Here is a 20,551-nt window from a genome sequence, read left to right as displayed (position 1 = left end):
TCCTCCAGAGTAACCATGGGCCTCCTGGTTGCTTCTCTGATTAATTTTCTCCTTGTCCGACTCTTCAGTTTGGGTGGACGGCCTCCTCTTGGTAGGTTTGCGGTTGTGCCATATTCTTTCCATTTTCTTATGATGGATTTTATGGTGCTCAGAGAGATGTTCAAAGCTCTGGATATTTTTTTATAACCTAACCCTGCTTCATATTTCTCCACAACTTTATCCCTGACCTGTTTGGTGAGCTCCTTGGTCTTCATGATGCTGTTTGTTCAGTAATGATCTCCAACAAACTCTGAGTCCGTCACAGAACAGGTGTATTTATACTGAGATTAAATTGCAGACAGGTGGACCCTATTTACTAATTATGTGACTTGCAAATGTGACTTGTGAATGCAATTGGTCGCACCAGATCTTTGTTAGGGGTTTCACAGTAAAGGGGGTGAATACATATGCACTCAACACTTTTCAGATTTTTATTTGTAAATAATTGTGAAATCCATGTAATATTTCCCTCCACTTCCAAATGATGCACTATTTTGTGTTGGTCCATTACATAAACTCACGATGAAATAAATTTTAATCTGTGGTTATACCATGACAAAATGTAGAAAAGTCCAAAGGGGGTGAATACTTATGCAAGGCACTGTATAAGGTCAGTCCGCGATTCTGCTTTCTCCGCTTGTTGTTGTAACCGTTGAATGTCGGGGTTCGGGGGTAAATGATGGTCTTCATAGCCCCCCCCACCCCTCTCTTTCTCTCTCTGTCTGTCTGCTTGTGTGCTTGTAGTGGATGGGCAGAGGGGGACATTTAATTATGTGATTGGGAAAATTAAAACTCCAGGACAACAGAAGGGGAATACAAAGTATGGGATGCAAATTTGATAATTTATATCATATAAAATATGTAATTTATATCGTTTAAAATCATGGGGGGAGAGGGAGGAGGGGGGAGCTGGCTCACTAGCATTTAAAGGAACAGGCACTCAAAACACGTCACTCTGTGGAGGGCTGTTTTATACAGGGTAAAAAGGGTGCTGTTTTAAATGATCCTTGTGGTATTTTGACCAAAGTATGTTACAGACATTTCATTAAGACCCCAAGGAACCATATCAACTTGTGGTAAAATGGGCATGCTATGTCCCCTTTAAAACCCTTCTTACCAGAAAAATTTGCACTTGAACCAGCACATGTCCAACCATGAGCTCTATGAACCCCTTCAATCCAGATTCAGACCCAACTACAGCTCAGAGAAAGCCCTCATCAAAATCTCCAATGACATCCTCATCGCTGCCGACTCTGGCCACATCAGTATCCTCATCCTCCTAGACCTCTTTGCTGCCTTTGACACAGTCTCCCATACCATCATCCTCAACCGCCTATCCAAACACCTCTGCCTTACTGGCACAGCTCTCACCTGGTTCCAATCATCCCTCTCCAACAGGAAACAGTCACCATCAAAGGTTCTAGCTCCACTCCAGCCCCAGTCAACCAAGGTGTGCCGCAAGGCTCAGAGCTGGGCCCCCTTGTTTTCACAATCTACATGCTCCTGCTTGATCGTATCATTTGTCAACATGGCCTTAATTTCCACTCCTATGCATCCTTGGGTCTCTTGAAAAGGCGCAATATAATGTAAATTCAAGCTATTATTATTATTATTATTATTATTATTATTATTATTATTATTATTATTATTATTATTATTATTATTATGACCTATACTACAGCCAGCCACCAGTGGGCCAAAAAAAACTAACTCAACCAAAACAAAGCAGCAGGCGAACCTAAGACAAATAAAACATAATAATTAGTTTTGCAGACCATGCTGCATAAAAAACACATTTAATATGGGGGCCACCACTACTCAACACCTCCAGTATGGTGTCTTAGTCTGTGTCTCTCACAGCCAGGACAAAAGGGCACATGCAGGATGTAATGGAGGCAGTCAAATTAGTGTTCAAGCCACAGAAAAGGAGCCTGCAGGGTAGAGTGTCACGTCAAGCACATACCTGTATAACCAGCAACCACCAGACACAACCACGCCAGGACAACAGCAGCTCATAGGTGCCCTATATAGCCTGGCTGATTAGTGGAGGAGTGGGAGGCTGCGTTCAGCACTGTTGCACACTATGCTCACCCACAGTGAGGATTCTTCCCCACCACAAATGCAACCAGGCAACATCAGATCCTTCATGAGACACTGCACTGTTTGGGATCAGATGTAAGAAGAGATATCTATTGAACTTTTCGTATTATAAAAATAGATTTAATTAACTGAGTCCATTGGTAGATTTCACGAGTCAAACATCGCTCGACTTTCTTGCCCTGACAGCAGGCCACTGTTATATTGTGAAAAAAGTGACACAAATACATATAAACAACTCGTAGCAAAGTTTTAATTTTTCTCAAAAACCCAGATCTCCTCCGACAATTTCATATCTTGTTTTTCATCTTCAACGGTTAATTATTGTCGGTGCTTGTTATCAAGAGTAGCACCATGCATTTAAGAAGTTGAAGGCCAACACAATAGATAAGATCACAAACACAGAACCAACAGTCTTTCTCTTTGTTTGATGCTTTGCTGTGTCTAAATACTAATCATTTCCCTGATCGGCCATGTAGCCCTCCCTGCTCCCCGCACCGCCTCTTCTTAAATATCTATAGCTTGGAGAAGTGGAATGTCCTGTTCTATGGTCTGGATCAGACAGAAGGGGAGGAGGAGGTGCAGGATTTGTCTCTGTCATGGTTGATGATATTGTGGTTACTTTTTTTGTATTAGGAAAGACAGACTGCACTCATAGGGAGAAGATTGCACCTCCCTAGAAGCATATTGATTTGGTATGAAAGACTCTTTGTAAATGTTCTTCGTTGGCAGTCCTCAAGCATCTTCCCTATAGGGTAGTTTCACAAAACTTAAAACAGGAGAAGAACAGGATCAGACACAATTTGTCAGGGTTTTGGTTTATGTTCAGTATAAATGTCTCAATTGTTTCAGCTCTTTCCCAAGGATATTACTGGCTGTTTTTACAATTCTAGATGGTCTGTTTTTGTTCTAGATGTCCATAACACCGAACATGCAAATATTAAAAGTTAATACACGATCAGATATAGCTTTTGTAGAATGCATCTAAAGGTTGATCATCAGGCAGAACAGGTGGAACGCGGTGATACAGCATTATCGTGACTCATGATAACCATCTCCTCAGTCTTGCTTTTGTTTATGATAAGGGAATTGTGTTTGTCAGTCACTCTGTGAAACTCCACTTCCGCATCAGCTTGGTGTCCCCTGAAACCCTGTAATTGGCCCCCTTTTGGCTGTATTTTATCATTTTTATGAAGATGACACTTAATTATATATGCAATTAAAACTAGCAGATGTCAGCACAACTGGCCTCTCTCACATTAAATCCTGGATGTGTCACAAATTCCCCAAAATCAATGATGACAAGACAAGGTCTGTTTTGCCGCTGCTGGTCTTTCAGATCTGTCGAATGATATCATGCTGACTGTTAGAAATCTTTGGGTAATATTTGATTCCAACCTCTGTTTTGATGTGCAGGGGAAGAATGTTGTTCAGTCCTGTTCCTTTCGCCTCAAGACAATCTCAAACTTCAGTCATTTTATCAATTGCTGATTTGCAAAAAGGTGAACATGCTTTTATGTTGCCTTGATTACTGTAATACATTTTACTCAGGTATGAGCTAGAATTCCCTCCATCCTCTTCATTTAATGCAAAATGCTGCTGCCGGGCTTATCACTGGGACAAAAAGGCAAGACTAAACCATTCCTGTGCTTCTTTTTAAAATTCTATTGCTCACTTTTAAGACCCTGAATGGCCTTGCACCCAAATACCTTATAGACTTCTTGACCTGGTAGGTGTCATCTCAACTGTTAAGATCTGCAGATGGAGCCCTGCTGGTTTCTCCCAGGTCTCACCTTGTAAGAAAGGGTGACTAAGCTTTTTGCTATCAGAGCCCCAAAATTAGGGGAATTGGCTTCCCGTTGAACTTACAGACTAATACATTAGCTTCCTTCTCCAAACTTTTTTTTCATTAAAGCATCTACAAATGATGAAACTGGCTCTTATTTAACTTTCTGTGTTCTATTTTCTCTGCTCATGTTCTGTTGTATTATTCTCAATTTGTATTCCTTGTAAAGCATTTTGTATTGTTAAGAAAAGTGCAATATAAATAAAGTTTATTATAATTGTTATCATTATAGTAACCTCACAATATAGTGGAAATATGTAGAATGGTTAACTGTTTTCCCTGTCTGCACAAGTACAAATAGCACTGTATCATCAGCATATATATACAACTCATAATTAATATTGATACATTTGCAATTAGCTAATACTTGCCAATATATTGGCATTAATCCGCCCTAAAGTGAAGCCAATGTGTCTTGATTGGCCCCTGGTGGCTGTCTGCAATATAGATAATTGACACTGCCTCCTCCTTGTTAGTGAATGGGAAAGGGATCGAATTGAAAAGTAATTGTCAATGTTACAGGTACCGGACAGTGGCACCCATAAACAGCTATATATTTTGTATTCTGAAATACAGGAGACAAGAGTGAGACACGGAGACGTGGCTGGCCTCTGCTGAGTTCCTCACAGCTACAGTATGAGAAACAGCGGAGCTCGCGCTAAAAACTAGCGGTCCCTTGGGCCAGCCATGGTCTCACACTGCCCCCTACTGACTGGGAGGTGCCGCAATGCCTCAATCATCTTGGTCGTGACATCAGTTTTTGCTTTAAAAAATAACACAAAAGATAATAGTTCCAAAAGGCGAAAGAAAATACACACACTTAAAAGTTATTATTAACAGTTAACTTAAACAAAATATAACATAAATGTGATAATACTTTAGTGGGCATCACATCAAATACATTTTGATGAAGATGGTGTGATCATTCACGGAAGTTGTTATCACACTGATGTTTGTTTAATTAATCATCACGGCTCCATCCATGATCGCAACTGCACAGAGTCTGGCTCAGTGTTACATCATCGGCACAAGCCGATTCATATCCAGGACATTTTGGCTTAATTTCTGCAGTGAAGACACGTTTTCCATCTTTATATACAGTCTATGATCCTCCCTTGTTCAGAGAAAGTTCTATGAACATCATACAGTAACTGGCAGCAATTCCCTCAAAGATCATCAAATCTGTCCCAATCTCAGTCCACATTAGATTCGTCTGCAGTTTCAAGGTGACCTTGTTTCATTTCTCTCAAGAGTCAGCTTGATATCTCCCCACTTAACATGGGGCAGTGCATTGCACAACAGTTAGTTGTGCTGGATTCTCTCAGGGACTGAAGATAAAACAGGTTGTTCTCCAGGCCTCAAGTCCCTCTTATAAGTTGGCAAACCACCGCACAACAAGGGCAAACCAAGTTTACACGTGCCCACTGAAAACCACTCGGCTGTATTTGTAATTCCTCTAAAACGTTACAGTTAGAGTGTCTCTGCATATGTTCAATTATCGATTATTGACATTGTTATTCTCAAGTAGGAAACAGTAAGGAATGTTTTTCTTTCTTTTTTGACATTCACCTCTGCCATTTATCTGCATATTAATATTGGCATGAATGATAAATAAGTCTGAATCCTGAATCCGTACACCTGACAAGGTAGATAGATAGATTTGGTTTTGCTGTGTCTCAGGAGGTTTGCAAAAAAATACCTGACCCACATTACAGACCTTCAGTCTCTTGGGGAATCTGACTGGTGAATTGTTCTCTATTTGAGAAGCATCATGGAATATAATAAGGTGAATACCATCCTCTTTTGAGAGGCTGAAAAAAACCTGTTAGGGTGAAGGTTATGAAGCTGATATTATTCACATCGACATGAATTAACTGCAGCCACCCTTTTGTCTTTCAGTTCTAAAGATCAGAGCTTGAATATGACATGAATATGTCTCACCTGTAAAGTGGAGGATAAGTGGGGAAAGTTCTTATAATGACATTTTATATTAAAACCAACACATGTTCTGTCATGAATGTTGAAATGAACAACTTGTCTAGAAACTAAAAGTTTCCACATTAAAACAACTTGTATGCCTAAATCTGAAATCATTAACTTAATCACCATCTGCTCTATCGCAGGGCTGATATAGTATCTCAACACCTAAGATAACCCACAGCCTTACTGTGTTGTAAATACACAGCTATACTGAGAACACATTGTACTTTTTATTTACCTGTAATTCACAAAACTTTGATTGCTCTGGTAAGTAGGTCAACATCTATGAAACATACATATAACACATGCTTCTCTGAAGGACTGTAAATAACCTCTAAATGTTCATTATTTCAGTTTTGACTTAACATGTTGTAATGATAAAAAAGGAAAGCTGGTGAGTTTGTGTGTGTGTGTGTGTGTGCACATCCTCTATTCATTTCAGACATTGAACCTTTAGCATGTTCTGTATTCTATGCTCAGTTGATTTTGTAGAAGCGCAGTTAGAAATTTGGTTAGTTTATAATTCAGAGATACAATAAAACATCATAACCTTTTGAGGGACACGGTTCAAAATGAAAGTATTTTTAATTTATATTATTTAGCCGCACCTAGTAAAAACTACAAACTTCAGATACTGGTGCTGCCCTCTGGGAAGTGGTCTGTGTGGTGTAAATGTTTGACTCTGAAAATGTAACTACTCTTACTACTAAACTAGTGTAGTTTAATAGTTTAATGAATGATTTCTCAAATTTTGTTCTTGTGTCCATTGAGATTTAACCCCAGTGGCATAATGTTTATCTGATCATGGTTTCAGATTCTTGAAATAGATCAGAGCCCTGAGGAAGATGTCAGCCTCACAGTAGTTTAAAAAAGTTTTTCTTTCAACTATGCAGCATCAGCACCAACTTTTCACTTTCAAATGTACAAAAGTCCTTCCTTGTTCTCGAAAGGCTGCCCCATCTACTTCAGCCATGCTTAAAACCCAGGGTTTGAAATGTTAAACAACAGAGATTCACATGTTCATGGTGACAATGCTAACATGTTGATGTTTAGCATTTGTTCATCTATCCCAAATTAGTCTTTGCATTAGTTTTTTCATCATGCCACGTTATTCTGCCCCCAACCTGACTGGTCGGGGCAGATGGCTGCCCACCCAGAGCTAAGCATTAGTCGGGGTTTCTTCCCATTAAAAAGTAGTTTTTCTTCCCCACTGCTGCCAAATGCCTGCTCATGGGGGAATGTTGGGTCTCTGTGAATAATCTTGTGAAGAGAATGGTGTAGTTTCTCTATGTGAAAAGTACAGAGAGAAGAGTCCATTATGATTTAATAATATATACATATAACTGAGTTGGGTTGCCATTGAAGTGTTAAGCATTTGCTAATCAGTTCTAGACACAAAGTACAACTGAGGCATCAAGATTCAAGATTTGAGATTCCAATTATTTACCATTATGCAAGGCAAGATTGCTCAGTGTAATTATGGATAGAGTTCCTCTATGCTGCTCAAAAGATAATAAAAAGATCAACACTGATAATGGCCTCATACACTTCCTGTTGTGCATTTTTATCTGCACCCGAAGGATCATAAACAGCAATGACTAACATATCAGTAAATCTCTTGGCAGATAATATGGTTGACATCTTTGGGTTATGTCATCAGTTTTTCAGGTAAAACCAAAGGACACATTGAATGATGAGCTGATGGTGGCACTTATGGACAAGTCAAGGGGTCATCACATTATTACAATTTGTATTATGGGAGGACATGGATTTCTGTACAAAATTTTAATTCAGTCTATCGATCAGCTGTAGAGACATTTCACTCAAAATCAGAGAGTCTATCTAATCAGAGAGCCTATCTAATTGTAGTGCCATGAGAAACCTCAACAAAGCCACTAAGATTCATCCTCTGGGAACCCTGCATGTCACTGCATAGTATCATGGTCATCCAGCCAGTAGTTATTATTACAGTCTAGACCAAAGACGTCTGGATGGATACATCTAATGAACTTTCTTCCCTATAATCACTTTCAACATGAATTAATTAGTATTTATTATTGGAAATAAGATGACAAAATGACAATGATGAAATTTGTGTTTCATACCTGACAAACCTCCAGCCATGTGTTGTTGGTCTGCGTTCACTCCACCTCCCTCCACAGATTGGCCTGGTGTGTGCGATAATTATCACCCCCAGACATGGATGACAGCATCTGTCCCATTCTGGCTTGATATATCTAAAGTTCTCTTTGTTTTGACCTGCGCGTCATTACATGGCAAGAGAGAATAGATAAAGCCTGAATTACCGGCTGGTATTTTAGCTAATCTATTGTTCCTCAAGGCAAGATCATCATCGGCAGGGAAAGGTCAGAAAGACTGCAAAAGCCACTGACACTGGGTTAATCCACAGAGCTGCTGCAAGTAACCAAAGAGCTCACTGGAATAAAAATATCTAATCAGCATCAATTAAAAATATTCAGCCTGCTTTATCTTTAGGTGTGGCAATGTTGGTATTTTGGCTGGTCTGACGAATCCACTACTTTGGTCCAGATCGAAGTATCTCAACAACTATGATATGAATTATTATGAAATTAAGTCAAACCATTAAGAAATTTAATTTGTTCAATAGTTTGCATTATGAACAAATAAAAGCATAATTGATGACTTACTCATGAGCCGAGGAACTTTGGGGACCCCAGGCAAAAGGGACCTGGGGGACCCTACATCGAACCAAACTGAACCCCCACCGCCCCTAAGAAACACATGATTCTTGATAAACATTTTAGTCTTCAACCAAACCTCTAAATTATGGAGCTTTTGGCAGAAGCATAGTGGCACGGGGCCTCGTTAGAGGATTTCCAACCATGGTGACGTTGTAGTTTCCTGTACATAGCCAATCATTGAATTCTCATAAAATTGTCATTGCTGTGGACTAATGGAATCAACCAGTCTCAGCTTCAGGCACCAGACAATGGCTTACTTTACGCTCCCTGGTTGCAATGCCCCCATAATCAAAGCAATTTGCCAAGATGGAAGTACGCCTGTCTTTTTAAGGGAAAGGGAGGTGGCACTCTAATTGGTCTAATGAATGTTACAGCCATAACACACACTAAATGGTTTCTACAAACATTTAAAAAATCCTGGCTACAAAATCTTTAAAGCTAAGTACAATCATTTTTAACAATGTACCTGGTGAATCAGTCAGTCAATGTTTTTTGCTATTTAACTAGTAGATTTGGACACACCTTGAAGACCATGTTTTTAAAATTGTTCTACTTGTAAATAATACATCCCTACTCTACACTTTGTTCTGTTGTATTGTAAAAGACAAGACAATTTCATAAATTTTAACTAATCTTAACCCTCTGTTCTCCACTTTGAACTAAATACATGTAATGTCAATCCACTGTTTAAACAAAGTATCATGGAGTTCAAGCTCAGTGCCACATTGATAAAGTTAATGCGTCAGCAGTTTGGCACATTTTGTAGACTTCACGGTTGATGTAACTTTCGACTTACCCGCAGAGTTTTCTGATCTATATTCAGGATGCTCACTGAACAACACTGCAAGGCAGCCTGCCTATACTATCTGCAGGGATTTCAGATCCACAGAGGAGCTCGACACTGACTTCTTACCCCTCAGGTACAATAAAATAAAAATCTGAATCTCATCTCTCTGTGGTGCCTGCAGTATGTGGGCATCGTGCAGGGTACAAAGCCCTTCCTCTTCCACTTGGGTAAGTAAGAGTCAGACAAGAGACAATATTATACTAAGAAGCATCAGCAGGATTAATAAATGTTTCAATAAACATATCTTTGTGTTACTACTCTGATATAATTAAAAGTTTCTTATTTTCCTCTCAGCCACAGAACAAGCTTCTCAAGCTCGTTATGTGAGCAGCAGCAATATGACCAGCATTTTTCACAGCGATGTGGTTCAGTCCACAGAAGTTGATGGATGGTCGTAGAGTTTTATTTTTCTTCTCCACAAAGACCCCAAGCTGGTGATGAGGAAGGATGAATGGTGCCTGTGGCGAGGACATCCAGATTATACTTCTCTATCTCATAAAAGGCAAGCACGGCTCGGAAAACTGGTGACAGAAAGGTTAGAGGGTCTGGACGTTGGTAATGTGGTAAAGGCAGGCAGAGAATGAATGAATGAATGCATGAATGAACTGTGTCAAGTGAACATCACCAGTGCAATCATTAGCGAAAAGGAAGCTGTGAAGAGAGGGAGACAGTCGGCCTCTAATACCGAGAAACTCTGAGTGACTGCTCAGCCCTAATGAGGCTACAAAAGATTCAGCCATAATCACATTCTGTGGCCTCAGGAGACAAAACTGAATTCAGTGATGAACTTTTTAATATATGCTCGTGACTATGCATAGATAGATATTATTCGTTGAAAATCTTCACAACCCTTTACCCCAGATGTGCATAATATGTATCTAGGAAATGAAAACAACTCCCACAGAGAGCAATGTATTACTTTGAATTGATTAATTAGTTATGTCCCAAGTAAACTGTGGCTTGATGAGGAAAGTGTTTTTTTTATTTATCTGGCATACGTTGTTCTTTTAAAAGTGCTCTTAAGATAGCGTAAATGCACGTAATTAGGGGATTAGCGAGCAAGAGGACTCTAATTTTAAATTAAAAGATAAGAACAGTTTGTAACGACACATAACAGAGAAAGAGGCACGGAAACAGAAGATTAGAGTGATAAAGAGGAGTAAGAGGAGTGTGTAATGAGAATGAAAATTGATTGCAGATATTCCAAACAGCTTTGGCACAATTCTCAAATGATAATTCATATTTTTAACAACCGAGTGCAATCCTTCATCCACTGGGTACTTGTTCACAGCAGATTTGACTTTGTCTTTCAACAAACTGCAAGATTATACTGAAACTGCAAATTAATAAGTACAATTGTCTACAGTTTGCACAAATGGACCCAAAAATCTCATGAACTAAAAACTGTTAAATTGTTGAAACTTGAACTACACTAACAAACAGAGAATTTCTTACATCAAGCAGTTACACATTCTGTCAGGTGAGCTGACAGGTGCTATTCATGAATATGGATTTTGCCAAACATGGAGCTTGGCTGTGATGGATTCACTACCGTTTCTGAACAAGGCGTGTGAAATAAAAACAACTGTGCTCGAGGAAGAGAGAGGAGTAATTATCCTCGGTGCTTCAGTGAAAGAAGACAGCACTAGAGAGGAGGAGGCAGCCGGGTACAAAGACATAGAGCTTTCCCATATGGAATACAGGCCACAATTATGGACTATGTTATTAACTACCTTTACGATGGTAGAGGGCAAATGCAGCATATAGTGTAAACTGCTCAACATTTCCTGCAAGTATATAGGTGAAATTATGAGGTCTGACTGTTTGTCTGGAGGGTAACAACTTTATGGATGATCGAGCGATAGCTAATAGCCCTGCCAATAAAGCTTCACAAAGCCATTCAATGGAGCAAAATACCAAGTTATAGACCTCTTATATTATTATGACAAATGTACTTTTTTTGCTTCAATATGAAACTGTGGTGGAACAAATTAGAAAATGGTGGACCACCAGCCTAGATAATTTATGAGAAACACTTTTGACTTGGCGAGATTAGCCTGGGTGGACTCATGTGTTCTCAGAGTGCCGTTCTAGTCTATGTGTGAATTCCAATATGTAGGACAAAATGGCTACTGTTTGTTGGTGACAGAGGAGCACTTTTTACACCTCAACAAGCCTTATTGTATATTTACAATACAATCAACTGAGGTGCTGACCGAATGTCACTGCTGCTATCAGCCCTGCGATAGAACAGATGGGGATTAAGTTAATGATTTCAGATACAGGCTGTTACGTCCCTAACACGTCTAGGGCATGAGGGACAAACAATTACAAAATATACTGGGCAAAAAACAAGAAACCAGACATTCAAGTCACAGATCACTGCATTCTAACTCTTTCCGGTCTACTCTATGACTTTAGGCAGTACAGACCATCTTGCAATGGGAACAAACCAGCGACGATACCTGCAAAATAATCTAGTAGTGACGACTGTACTCAGGGGTCAGAACGTCAGTATTTATTCTGGTGTAATCCAATCACAAGGTGTTCTCTGGTCTTCCATGTTTTCTGCACTGATGCATTTCTGGATGGAAATGTGAATGCAATGTAAACAAAACAGGACAAGACTAAAATATGGATACAGAGAACATTTGTTGGGTCCACTGCCATACGGACCAAATTTCTAAACAATTTCACTGATGTTATTGACACAATAACAAAGGAACTGTATTTTAAATGAGACAACAACCCTGTTTTGAATCATTAGTTGAATATTTTGGGGGAGTTCTGATCTTTTTTCCAGACACTTTCAACAAAGCCCCCCTTGTGCTCTGTTATTTAATTCTTAACTAATGAGATGTTAAATCTCTCCTGCATACGAGATACCTTCCCCTCTCAGATCTCTCCTGAGCTGCCCAGGTTTCCGCCTTAAATATTGGTCATACATCAATTCAACTGTATAAGGTCTCTTTCACCACAGGAGCTTTTGATGGAGGAGACGAGAGAGGAGATGTGGCTTTAACACACTATGTGTCTCTCCCGCTCCCAAATAATCCCATCACTGGTTGAAAAAGTCAACGCCACCTCAGCCGAGCCTGCACCCGTGTGCCGCTAATGAGGGACAATTAAATATTCCACAGATGCAACCCTTGTTAAGCTATTATTAGGCCTTGGAGAAAGGTCAGCACCAAGGGTGTTGTGCAACCTTCAACTACCACTTGCTGTCCCGGGGGGAACTTGGATGAGTATTGATCAAAGAGCCTGTAATGAATGGTAGGTAAGTGCATGATGATCAATTGCAGCACACCTCTTTGTGTTGGCTGTGGTGCTTTTTTTCAAAAGAAAGAGACAGAAAAGGAGAAATAAATTACTTTGACACTCGGTGTGAAACACACTCAGATGTAAGAGCAGACACTTCAAGAAAATCACTTTGCATATTGTAGTGTGGTCTGTATATCACTTTTCTAGTCTTGATGATCACTCAAAGCCCTTTACAATACAGTTTACTGCCATTCACACATATTCATAAAGTGCATCTATGGGCAGCACTTTTTTCTATGAGGGGCAATTCAGGGTTCAGAATCTTGCCCAAGGACACTTCGGCATGCAGATGGGGAAGATTGAACCGCAGACCTTCTGGTTAGAGGATGGCCACTCTATCTCCTTAGCCACGTTAAAATGTAAAAGCTAAGCCTGGCAGTTCTCTAGAATAGGAATGAGAGCTGAAAGTCATTCTGCTGCCTTGGGTTTCCTTTGAGTCAGCCAGTCCTCCATGTCCTGTCCTACATGTATCTCTCCACCTTTATTGTTCAAAGGTATGGAAGTCTGTTCTCCACCTCCTCTCAGGTGTTGACTCCAACATAAATGAAAGAAGAAGTTACTGTTTGGTGACCTGTTGTAGTTAGTGTCATATTTACATCAGTCTCAGTCTATTGTATTTCCCCCGCAGCACTTCCTCATTATCATTTTACTTGTTCGTCTCCCGTCAAGCTGGAGTGTGACCTTCAATGATGTCATCTGTGACAACATCAAAAGGTTGCGGCTCAACTCAAAAAACAAAAAAACATTGTTACCGTGGTAACCAAGTATGTCTGTTGATCTTATACCAAGTACCCCGTAGCTACCGGGGGGTGGGATGTAAGTACATCTACTTTGTTACTTTGTTACTCTTTTTTTAAAAATGTATATGCACTTTACTAAAGTAGATTTATTTTGGGGTACTTTTCACACACACTCCACTAGACACTGAAACAGTTTTTTTGTGTACCAATTCTAAAAAGTACTTTGAGCCAATTGAAAACACAATTTCCTGAATTACCTGGGTACCCTCTACACTACAGAGATCTTATTTTTTTATTGGATGATGTAGGCAAAAAAGTCGCAACACTTGTTGAAGGCTGAGTTTGAAGATGTATGCAGTCCAACCAGGACAACAGAAGTCAGGGTGTGTCCTTGGCTCTACCATTGTACAATGGGATCACACCAGCTATGATACCTGTCAATGATCTAGTAATGACGACTGTATTATGGATCTGAACGTCAGTATTTACAGGCGTCGTCCCAGCACAAGAGAGTCTCTAGTTTGTTCTGCTCTGACCTAATTCTGTATTATATTGTGCTATGTACAATTTTAGCCTTTCATTGTCAACTACAGACCTGGAAAGTTTCGTAACTGTATCTCACACAATAGCGACGCTATAATGATGACAGTTATATTCAATTCACCTGATAAAGTGCTCAAAACAACCTCTGTTGTAGTTCTCGCCCCAGTGGGTATGTCAAGGAACACATGTAGCCTCAATGACACACAAACAGGCTCACAAGGGGAAAACAATTTTGCAGCTCCACTGTTGAGGCTGGTAACAATGCAAAGGCTGAACTCTTTTCTGTGGACTGCCCAGCAGGATTCAAAGGATGCATGTGCCGGGGCTACAAATCTCGGTCATGCAGGTATGGGTAATTACAAGTAAAACAAAAAGTGATTTTCCGCAGCTGAGAGTGAAACAATAGACCAAGTGAATAATAATAAGCTGCTGGAGTTATGGGGTATATATAGATATATATAGATATATAGATTTTGGGGAATTTGTGGACATGGTCATTCTGTTAGACACAATTGTGGTTTCAGCAGAAAACAGTCTATCTTCCCAGCATGATCCGATAAACCCACAATAGCGGCCCTGGGGTTCAAAACTGAGCTCCTGCTGACCCATCTCTCCCCACTCTTTGTGCATTGTGTATGTCTCAGGTTGCTGTCAAGTACAGCGCACGCAGCAGACAACCCGTGGCAGATAAATTATATGTTGCCCAGAGTCAAACAAAGCATGAATTGGCCACTTCTGAGCTTGAATATTGCCAGATTGTTTTTGCAGGTTTTGACAGTGTGTGTGGATCATAATACAGAAGTTTTGATGCTCTTTGTCATTTCATGCTTTACTGAGGCATATTCAAATACAAGTGAGCATGAACCTAAATTACTGCAAACCAGTGGTGACTGTGGGGCTTCAGTAGAACAGTTGCTTGCTTTGCTCATTGTCCCAATTTTAATAAAGATGATATGTAATAATCCATTACTATGCTCACAATTCAGTCTGTCACTAACCAGAGGAACGTCTAGATTTAGAGGTGATTCAATCCATGAGCTGAATTTTGAATTTTTCTAACTTTTCTCATTACGCCTAAGTAATAATGGATGTCAGGATATTTTGTGTATGCTTTCCTATAATTAAATTTTCTCTTGCTTGAAAGAGAAAATTCTTCTTTCAGCTCCCGGCTCATCAAAGAGGATTAGGAAGAGCTTTTCCCTTAGTCTGACAGCGACTCTTGTTAACAGCACTTTGTCAGCAGCTTTATTATGTGCAGCTCTGATGTTAGTGATTGAAGAGGAGGTGCAAAAACACTGCATCAGAAAATTGAATCCCATGAATAAAAGAACCGAGGAATTAATATCAATCTATTGTCAGTTGCTCCTCTGTCAGTATGGTGTTGTTTCACAGCATTATTTTTAAAAAACCTTTAGAGGCTGAGCTGTGTCAATCATCCCCACATGTACGTTGTGTGCTCTTTATTCTAACTTGGCCTGGACCAGTTAGACCAAGTAGTTCATGCTCAAGTTTTTTTTAATGAAATCTTTACTACATTTCATTTACATAGTGTCTGTCAATACATTTTTTACCATTGAAACATCAAATCAGCAGTTGTCCGATCAGGATTAGAGTCACAGTCATTACAGAACACAGAGAGATGACATAATCACAGCAGATCACATTGTCACATCAGTTTTACTTGGTTATGTGCTCCTGCAAAATACAAAACAATGTGAATTAACGGAGAAGGAACGACTGATGGGGGGAGTCAGTGGACTGAGCTGTAGAGAAAAGCTTTATTTTTATGGATTTATGTCAGGCCTGATTTTGATATGCTGCAAAGACACACATTCAATGTAAATTTAATGCAAATTTTAAATCATTCATTATGTTTTTCATTCTCACGAATCTACATGAATGAGGAACATGCACCCAAGTGTGTGTGTGTGTGTGTGTGTGTGTGAGAGAGAAGACATTTTCCTATTTTTGTGCATAGAATACAAAACTGAACCACCTCATCTCTTGATCTCACAGGTTTCCACAAGGACACATTCAATTCACCGTCTATATAATCATTATACTGAACCCTTTGTTGTATATCAGTGCGTCACTATTGGTCCAGAAGAGTCTTTGTAACCTTTCTAACCAATGTAACCTGCCTCTGCTTTTACTTCGGTATCTATGAGAAACAGCCTTTGGATGATGTCATGTGCCAGTTTGACGTGCACTGCACTAGTCTTGAAAAAGGATAGGATATATCAGATCTTCTAACTTCTACTGATTTTGCTTAGTTTTATTTTGTCACAATTTGAGCCGTGAAACTTTGTACCAAGACTAAACAACTCAAATTGCAAATGACTCTAATACATTTCAGTTGAATTTTATTTTCCACGAGGTGTCACCAACATGCCTTCATCCGATCAGAGCAATGAAAGGTGTAATGTAAAGCAGAGCAGCATTAAAAACTAACCACAGCGAGTGCAAGTGCAGTTTGTTTGTTCTTCTTTTGGATAAAAAATATATCATTCAGCTCATCTTATACAGTCTCTATGGCAGATTCAACAGGTCTGTCCACACCAGCAGCAGCATCAGCCAAAATAAATATGCTGCTGCTGCACTCCCATTGGACGCTCAAATCAACTCCATTTTAGATAAATGGTTGTGATTGGCCAGATCAGTGGATTAAAACATGAACTTGCTGATTGGTTAAATTTCACAGATGTTGTTAAGCTCAACAGCGTGGTTCTGCAGGTAAAATTTCATTTTCTGTAAAGAGATTTTGACAATCAGCCATAACCTTGTGACCATCCAATGTAGACTTACCACAAGCTACGAGAGTGTGAAACAATGTGATATGCTCCTGTAGAGGTACTTCAATCAACAGCTGTGATTAGTGTGGTTGCTGTTACTATGGAAAATATAACAGCGAAAATTCTGTCGAATACAATTGGATGGTTTAGCGTTTCATTATGTTGACCACAGAGCTACCATGATTTCCCTTTCTAACATGCTGCAGTTTTTCAGAGTGGGGGAAAAAGTCCAAAGGGGTGAAAATCCCTACAACAAGATTAAGTCATTGGAAAGCGATCATTCCGAATGAGTTATGGGATGTGTAGTTCCTTCACTCTTAAACAATTATCTACACAGTCCTGTTTCTGTTTTGCTTAAAACTCTTTAACAGTATAACACATAACAGACAATTATAATGACTGGAGAAGATCTCAATTTAGAAAATAAATGGTAAATTTACTTCCGGAACCAGAGCCATTGTCAGTAAAGTGGCCGTCACTCTTACGCTGTATTGTCTCAGTTTCAAACAACTGTGGACCAATAAGCTTTTTACTTAATTTCTTCTCATTGTCATTTGGATTTAGCAAATATACACAGTTAGCCTACTTTTTCTAGTTTGCTTTTTAACGAACATTGTACACAACTGCACCAAAGAACAAACTATTACCTTATTAGTAGTTTACTAACAGATTGAGCTGATTCATCTCAGAGATGTCTGAGAGCTGCGACTATTTTAATCTCATTTGTGATCGACATCTATACATATTCATAAGAGTTTACCAGGGAGCAGTACAAGGGCTGCCAGTCAGAGGAAGAGAGAGAGCGAGACAAACAGCCAGAGAGTCGCTCAGTGAATCTTGGAGCGTGCGTTGAAATTGGGGCGCATAGCGATGGGTGGTCCATTATGATGGTGTTGTTTTCAAAGTCACACAGATGTATGGGGGGCTGACAGGGCTGAGATAAACGCAGCGTCATGGTAAATAGATCCAGATCAAAAGTTTTATATGGGCAGCTTTCACTTATTCACTTTGTCCCTCACTCCATCTGCTGCTCCGTCACAGTGAGCTAGTCGTCCTGTCAGACATCCATTTGGACCAGCACCAGCACTGGCGGCGCCTCAGCCACTTTGGCTTTGCGACGCAGCAGATGAGTCAGGCTCCTGAAGGATGGAGTGGCGTGGAGGAGAAGTTCCTTGAGAGCGGCCCGAAACTCCGTGCGGACCAGGCAGTAGAGCACGGGGTTGAGGCAGCTGTTGGTGTGAGCCAAGCACACAGTCAGGGGGAAAGCATAAGCCTGCACATTGTAGAAAGCCTTGCTGAAGGGCACAAGGTCAAACTTTATGAGCACCCCCCACAGAGTCAGCGCCTGGTTGGGCAGCCAGCACAGAAAGAAGGAGAGAACCACGATGATGATGGATTTGGTTACTTTGGAGCGCCGGTTTTGCCGACCTTGCTCACTTTCTGTGCTCGATGCACCGGCTATTCTTCGGGTGAGGATCAAGCGCAGTAGCAGGAGATAGCAGACTGTAATTATGATGAGAGGAATGAGGAAGCCCAGCAGAAGCTTTTGCAGCTGGTATAGACCCAAGAGAAGCTGCGGATCCCAACTGCCAGAGTCTGGAAAGCGCACCAGGCATAGCTCCTCATCTGATACCTGGGCGCTGGTGGAGTAGATGGCGTGGGGCAAAGTGGCCAGCAGAGAGACAGCCCAGATGCCAAGGCTTGTACACTTGGCCCTGGCAGCTGCTGCACGCCTGCTGTGCATCTTCATTGCAGTGGAGATAGAGTAATATCGTGCCACGCTCATAGCTGTGAGGAAGAACACGCTGGCGTACATGTTCATGGTGGTGACAGAGCTGATGATTTTGCACATCACACGGCCAAATGGCCAACGGAAGTCCAGGGCTGTGTCCACTGCCCAGAAAGGTAAAGTGAGGACAAACTGGAGGTCTGTGATGGCCAGACCCATCACGAAGCAGTTGATGGACGACTGCTTCTGCCTGTAGCGCGAGTGCAGCAGATACAGAGCAAGCGAGTTTCCCACCAGCCCGAGTGCACAGACTATAGAGTAGACACACGCTATCATGATACGCAGCACCAGGCTGGAGTTGTCTCCTGGAAAATCCATGATAGATTCCCTGGTGAGGAGCTCCAGCCAGCAGTGCAGTGACATGTTGGAATCTCTGCTGGAGTTGCCAGGGTTGTCCTCCTGCAATATCTGCTGCTCACATGGCTCTGGAGCCAGTGTCTGAGCCTCAGTCTCATTCAGCTTCATGGCTGGACTCTCCTGCTCACATATCACTTTGGGCAGCAAAGTTGAAATTCACAAAAAAGAGAGAGAGGAAAAGTTTGCGTGAGCCTCATTTTGAGCGTTCCTGCTCCATCTGTGCCAGAATATTTTCCATAGGGCTGCAGATGCGATCCTCAGCCGCTGTTATCCTCTCCTCCTCTCTCTCTAGGACTACTTCAGCTCCGCGCGCCACGCCACGTTTATAGGTTTCCACGCGAACGCGCACAGCTCAGTCGCGCGGTCGATGATGCGCTCCTCACCATGCTGGATGGTCGGAGCGGACGCACGCCTCTGATAGCCTCAGCCACATCACAGTCTGCCAGCATGTCCATCGGTCGTTAAGCATAATGTATTTTGACACAGGCGCCTCCACAGAATCCCGTTTGCGCTGCGCCGGCTGTAAAAGCGAAGACGCGGAGACAATGGCGCGCGTAAAATATGCAAACGTGCCGTGAGGATGTGTGTGCTCAATTTTTACTGTAGCCAACAGTTAGTGCAGTTCTGTGTTGGATGACGGCGATGAGGAGGGGAAGGATCAAGGACACGACATAACGCGCTGCAGGGAACCCAACTGCGCACATTGCGCACTGACTGTAAATGTCAAAAGGATAAAGACGTCTTGCGCATTCCTTCTATAAAGTGTGCCCCTTTCCTTAAATCCCCCGGCTGCTGCAACTTTCTAAGGAGAAAAGGAAACCGGGTCAGCACAGGGAATTTTTTGAATACAGCATGAAAATGAAGTTTATGGAAATTGTACTCAGTGTCCAACGTCTGAGAGCTCTCTGCTCTGTGAACATCACAAATGATCCTGGACAAAAAATACTGTTCTCTGAATGTTATGGTTGCAACCTTTATATGATTCATTTAGATTTTATTCTTATTTATATTATTCATTTTCATATTTTATTTTGTTCACTCGTTTCTCAAACTACCTAAACTACACAGTATGTGCACAGTGTCTACTTCATATAGGAGAAGCAACACAACACTAGTGTGTATTTACAAACTTAATTCTATATGTATGCACATATACATATTTATTTATTTTACTTTGTGTGTTTGAGTTTGCTTTATTACTTGTGGCAACAATAAAAAGCATCATAAATAAATATCCAAAACAGAAGCCAAACTTTTAGTGATAACACTCCAAAACATTTGATCTCACCTGATGTCATCAGGGATATTATTAAGCATGAAGCTCAAAAGGATAAGCGGCAGATGGACTTGAAAACATTTTAGCTTTTAGATTTGAGAGCTTGCAGTTCCACTAAGATCCCAACAGGTTACCATTTTTCAAAACAAGATAAAAGCTGAGGATTTGTGTTTTTCTCTAAATAAACAACTTGTGTTATGG

General features: G+C 40.7%; 1 protein-coding gene across 1 annotated transcript; it reads right to left on the bottom strand.

The window, feature by feature from the left end:
• Positions 1-17,286: 17,286 nt before the first annotated feature.
• rxfp3.2b (relaxin family peptide receptor 3.2b) lies at positions 17,287-19,497 on the bottom strand. Its single transcript, XM_034583850.1, has one exon. The coding sequence runs from the start codon at positions 19,180-19,182 to the stop codon at positions 17,986-17,988; it is 1,197 nt and encodes a 398-aa protein (XP_034439741.1). The 5' UTR covers positions 19,183-19,497; the 3' UTR covers positions 17,287-17,985.
• Positions 19,498-20,551: the final 1,054 nt, after the last annotated feature.

This window comes from Hippoglossus hippoglossus, chromosome 4, assembly GCF_009819705.1.
Source record: "Hippoglossus hippoglossus isolate fHipHip1 chromosome 4, fHipHip1.pri, whole genome shotgun sequence".
Classification (NCBI taxonomy): domain Eukaryota; kingdom Metazoa; phylum Chordata; class Actinopteri; order Pleuronectiformes; family Pleuronectidae; genus Hippoglossus; species Hippoglossus hippoglossus.
This window is presented reverse-complemented; position numbering and strand designations above follow the sequence as displayed.

Bases quoted from the DNA above. Each gene is read 5' to 3' on its own strand.
- rxfp3.2b (XM_034583850.1), bottom strand. From the start codon at position 19,182: ATGAAGCTGAATGAGACTGAGGCTCAGACACTGGCTCCAGAGCCATGT.